Source organism: Aotus nancymaae, unplaced genomic scaffold (genome assembly GCF_030222135.1).
Source record: "Aotus nancymaae isolate 86718 unplaced genomic scaffold, 86718_ANA_hifiasm-v0.15.2.pri h1tg000067l, whole genome shotgun sequence".
NCBI lineage: Eukaryota > Metazoa > Chordata > Mammalia > Primates > Aotidae > Aotus > Aotus nancymaae.
Window position 1 is genome coordinate 27,074,741 of NW_026988482.1, and position 4,906 is coordinate 27,079,646.

Consider the following 4,906-nt stretch of genomic DNA (forward strand, 5'->3'; position numbering starts at 1 on the left):
TGGGAGATCAAGACCATCCTGGCCAACATGGTGAAACCCCATCTTAATAAGGCCAGGCGAGGTGGCTCACACCTGCAATCCCAGCACTTTGGGAGGCCAAGGCAGGCGAACCACTTGAGCTCAGGATTCCAAGACCAGTCTGGAAAACATGGTGAAACTTTGTCTCTACTAAAAATAAAAAATTAGCCGGCTATGGTGCCGGGGGCCTGTAATCCCAGCTACTCAGGTGACTGAGACGTAAGAATCACCTGAGCCCGGGTGACAGAGGTTGCGGTGAGCCGAGATCATGCCACTGCACTCCAGTCTGGGTGACAGAGTGAGATTCTGTCTCAGAAAAAGAAAAAAAGAATTTCACCAGATTAGGGACTGGGCCTCACTGTGACACGCCCCAGTATCCAGCCCTGCGCTGGGCACATGGTAGGTATCTGAACGAACCACTGAGTGGCGCACTGGCTGGTAGTGCTGCTCAATGTCGCCCTTCTTGGGTCACTCTGGGTGTCTGCAGAGGTCCCCAGTTCTCCAGCTCACAAGGGCAGGCCTGAAGGGACTCCTATCCTCTCCCCTCAGGTTTCTCCAGGGTCCAGAAAGCTCTTGCTAGCTCTGGCCTCCACCAGAGGCATCTTTAGAATTCCAAGACCATCTCTGGAATGCCGGGCCTGTCTGGGGAATGCCAAGGCTGGGGCACAGGTGCAGAGAGAGTGGAGTGGCTGGGTGGGGCAAGGACAGCTGGCAGCATTCTGGCTGCAGCCTGTGCACTGCTAGCAGCTGTCCCTCCTGCGAGCACTGCCGCTGACACCTCCACTTCCTTGCAGCCCCCATGCCCACAACCCTGAGACAGCATCACTGTCTGGCTGCAGCTCTGGATTGGGCACTCCCACTAAGCTGAGAGCTGCCAGGCCCTTGGGCCTCCGTCCCTGTCAGGGAGAGAGACTGCGCCACAGGAAGCAAGCCTCTGAGGTTCACAGGAACTGGAAATCAGGCCCATTTGGAAGTGGCCCATCCAACAGGGCCCTTGGCTGGAAGCTAGGTGGCTCTGCTCTCTCCCACACTCAGTGGATGACCTTCACAGCTCCCTGCACCTCTCTGGGCCACAGAGTCCTCACCTGTCAAACAGGTGAGGGGAGGTAGAGCCGAGTCCGTGCCCCTCTGTCCCTGGGTGTCAACGCTGCTGGCAGGAAATACAAGTCAGAGGGCAGGTGGACTGGCACTGTGGGTCTGCAGGGACCCCACAGGCTCAGCTCCACTCCAGCCATGGCTGAGAGGCAGCAGGGGGTTGCTGTGCCAGGGAGCATCCAGGGCCTAGCTGTGTACCACAGTGAACCCTCTCTCCAAGTAGAGGACCCCTAGGCTGCCACAGTGGTTGACCAAAGTGATGACCCCCAGGAACTTGTTAAAATATGGGTTCTAGACACCCCTAGACTCCAGATGCTGACTCTCAGGAGATAGGGCCTGGGCATGAGGAGTTATAGAGGGCATGCCACACGGCAGTCTCCAATCTCATGTCACCCGCCGCAGAAGGCAGTGTGGAGCCACAGTCAGGTAACCAGGCTCTGCAGTCACTGCACCTGGGACAGGGAAGGAAGTGGCCCTTGGGTAAGAGTGGGCCCTGGGGAGGAGTCCATGGCCCGGGGACACCAGAGCCAGACAGCAGCCCTCCAGGGAGCAGGCTTTATTTGTGTCCCCCAGGACGGGGCTAGGAAGGGAGTCGAGGGATCTGGGGTTGAGGACATGACCAGACTCAGGTTCTGGGACCCCGACCCGCTCCCTAGCCCCAGGACTCGGCTGGCGTTGAAGGCTGGGCATGGGCAGCTCTGGGTGAAGGTCAGCATCTACTCCACACCCTTCATGAACTCCAGGAACTCTGTGGAAAGAGGGGCAGGTGTGGGTCAGGGGTGGGGCTGGCAGGGCACGGAGGCAGGGGGTCATCAGCCTGCCCACCCGCTTACCGTCATAGTCGATGCGGCCGTCGTTGTTCTTGTCTCCATCCTTCATGAGCTCCTCAATGTCGTCCTCCGTGATGGTCTCGCCTGTTGCCTGCAGCATCATCTTCAGCTCCTCCAGGTCAATGTAGCCATCAGCGTTTCTGTGGGGAGGGGGCCCAGGGTAGGGCTGCAGGGAGGGCACGAGGCAGCACAACCATGCCCCCTAGGCAGAGCAGGGACGCTGGGAGACGTGGCATCCCTCTCCCCCATCAAGCAGAGGCTGCAGGGTCCCTAGGCCTAGAATCTGAGACTGCCCTCCTATCCCCAGCTGGGCTTGAGTGAGGGTCAGGGTCAGAGGTCAAGGGTCACGTGCTCACTTGTCAAACATGCGGAAGAGGTCAGACAGCTCCTCCTCAGATTTCCCTTTGCTGTCATCCTTCATGCACCGAACCATCATGACCAGGAACTCATCAAAGTCCACTGTGCCGCTGCCTGAGGGGTGGGTGGCATGGCAGTTACAGAGGCCAGGTTGGAAACTGCAGGTGACTCAAGCCCGAAGAGTGGCTGCAGAAGCCTGGCATTTGCATCCTCACACCAAATGCCAGGCTTCTGTGGCCATTATGCCCATTTTATAGATGAAGCATCTGAGGCTCGGAGGGGCTAAACCACTTCCGGCTAAGCAGAGCCAGCATCCCAGCCTCCCGACAGCTGGGCTTTCTCTGGAGCCTGGGGAGGAGGGGCTCACCATCCTCATCCACCTCATCGATCATCTCCTGCAGCTCCTCAGGGGTGGGGTTCTGGCCCAGCATCCTCATCACCTTGCCCAGCTCCTTGGTGCTGATGCAGCCATCCTCAGCGCCCAGCACGAAGATGTCGAAGGCTGCCTTGAATTCTGTGTTCAGGGGTTGGAGAGCACAGTAGCCAGGGCTCAACAGCCAGGACCTCAGAGGGCCAGACCTCTGGGGCCACCTGCCAACCTGCCCACCTCCCTCAGAGACCTCGCTGAGATCAGAGCAAGAGGGACCTAGCCTTTGGTCTCAGGTCTGGGGTCCTCTTCCGGTAAGGGGTCCCCATGTTCCCCAGCCTGGTCTCCCAGCCTGGCCCTGCTGGTCTCCCGCACGTGTGATAGGGGTTCTCACCATTTTTCTGCTCTTCTGTCAGCTGCTCCACCTAGAAAGGAAAGGGACTCTCAGGGCTCAGCCTCACGCAGAGCTGCTGCTGCTACTGAAACCAACCCATTCCACAGGTGAGAGCTGGAGCGGGGGAAGGGAAGCTATTTCCAGGCCACCAGAGCAGAGGTCTCAGTCCTCCCTCCCTCCCCGCAAAGCCCTGATGTGCCCCAGCTTGCCTCACTAAGACTGGGCTCAGGACCAGTGTGACAGGTGGGCACCCCCTTCAGGGCCAAGGTGACCCTCAGTAACAATAGTCAGTGACCACTCAATACCCTTTTGGCCCGTGATGAAACTCAAGCTGGGTGACCCAAGGAACAGCTGTCCCTCAAGTTGGGACAATAAACCAATGTGGGGGTAGGCAAGCTACCCACTGTAACCTGACCAGGGTGGCCACTGGGCTATTTTTAACGAGGAACAAAGTTAAACCTGGTGATTGTTCTGGGGACTTTGGCATGCAGGGGGCGGGGCTGTGTTATCTGGCCCCCTGGCCTGCTAGTGCGCCTCAGGAGCCAAAATTAGTCCCCAGCTCCGCCAGGCCTTGTATGGGCACTGGGCGGAGGGCTGCCCCCACCCCGGCTCCATGGACTCCCACAGGATAAGCAGGCATGCCCCCAGAGCTGGCTGTAGCCCTTCCCTGCCCAGAACTGAGGGAGGCTGAGGGAGGGGTTCCCCTGGGGACAGCTATCCAGGCCAGGATGTCCTTGCTCTGGGGTAGTGGGAGGTCACTACCATCCAGGGATGGAACAGCATCTCAAGTCCGTCAGTGACTCAGGAGGCTGCAGGGGCTTGGGGTGACCACTCTCTAGCCCTCATTCCCTCATTCTCACCCCTAGCTAAGCCACTGAGCCCTGAGCCTGCCAGGCACAATGGGGGCTGGGGCCACCGTTCTCTGTTCCTTCTTCCTTGGCTCTCCCTGATGTCCAAAACTTCCCTGCCTCGAACTTTAAAGCCCCATCTCCAGCCCAGGACTCAGGCCCCTCCTCTCACACCCTCCACCCTCCAAAGCATCTTCGACCAGCCAAAGGGCTGGAGTGGGGTGGCAGATTGTGAGTGTGTGAGAAGCAGAATGTGAGGGGCAGAAATGGAGGTTGGGGATAGGGAGACAGTAATAGGGACTCAGAGAGACAGCTCAGGAGGAAGAGAGATGAAAAGAGAAAGGTAAAAATGTCCAGAGACAAATGCAGAGACATGTGGCTGAGAGACAGTGCCACAGACTACAGACACTTGGAAACAGAGTGAGACATGATGCTGAAAACGGCGACCTCCTCCACCACCCTTCAGACCTCAACCCCTTCTACATCTCCAAACACCAGCTTCCCTTCAGACAATGAGCCCCTACCCCTTCTGCATCCTCAAACATCAGAACCACTGTCCCTGTGAGGGCCTGGGTTGAAGGTACAGAGGTTCTCTCCTGGGTCCCCACCGCTTCCCTGGGGCTACCAGCCCCCCCATTCTGAGCTGAGTGAGCTCCCAGTGGGCCTGCCCACCCCAGCCCTACACAGCCCTGTCCCTCACCGCAGCCTTGTAGATGTCATCCATGCTGGCGGCTCACAGGACAGCCTGCTGGGGTTGCCAGCCGGCCCTCGATTTAAATAGCCCTGCTCCCCCGACGCCGCATTCCCAGCCAGCCCAGCCCACCCCTGCGTGTAGTATCCTCCAGCCCCTCCTCTGGGCCCAGTGATGTCAGGCTGGCCTGAGTCCCTGTGTCCTCTGCCCAGGGCAGGGAGCAGATGAAGTGCTACAAGAACCAGGTTTCTTTCCCTCCTGTCCCCTACACTCCCCAAAGGACTCTGAAAAGGTTTCTGGAATGAA

The 4,906-nt window shown here is 58.7% G+C and overlaps 1 protein-coding gene across 1 annotated transcript; it reads right to left on the minus strand.

Annotated features, from left to right (window-relative positions):
* Positions 1 to 1,654: 1,654 nt before the first annotated feature.
* Positions 1,655 to 4,686, minus strand: TNNC1 (troponin C1, slow skeletal and cardiac type). The gene is made up of 6 exons (XM_012460678.3): positions 4,610 to 4,686; positions 3,062 to 3,092; positions 2,668 to 2,814; positions 2,300 to 2,414; positions 1,947 to 2,083; positions 1,655 to 1,861 (listed from the first exon to the last, which is right to left on the minus strand). Exons 1-6 carry the CDS (start codon positions 4,631 to 4,633, stop codon positions 1,830 to 1,832), a joined length of 486 nt encoding a protein of 161 aa, XP_012316101.1. The 5' UTR covers positions 4,634 to 4,686; the 3' UTR covers positions 1,655 to 1,829.
* Positions 4,687 to 4,906: the final 220 nt, after the last annotated feature.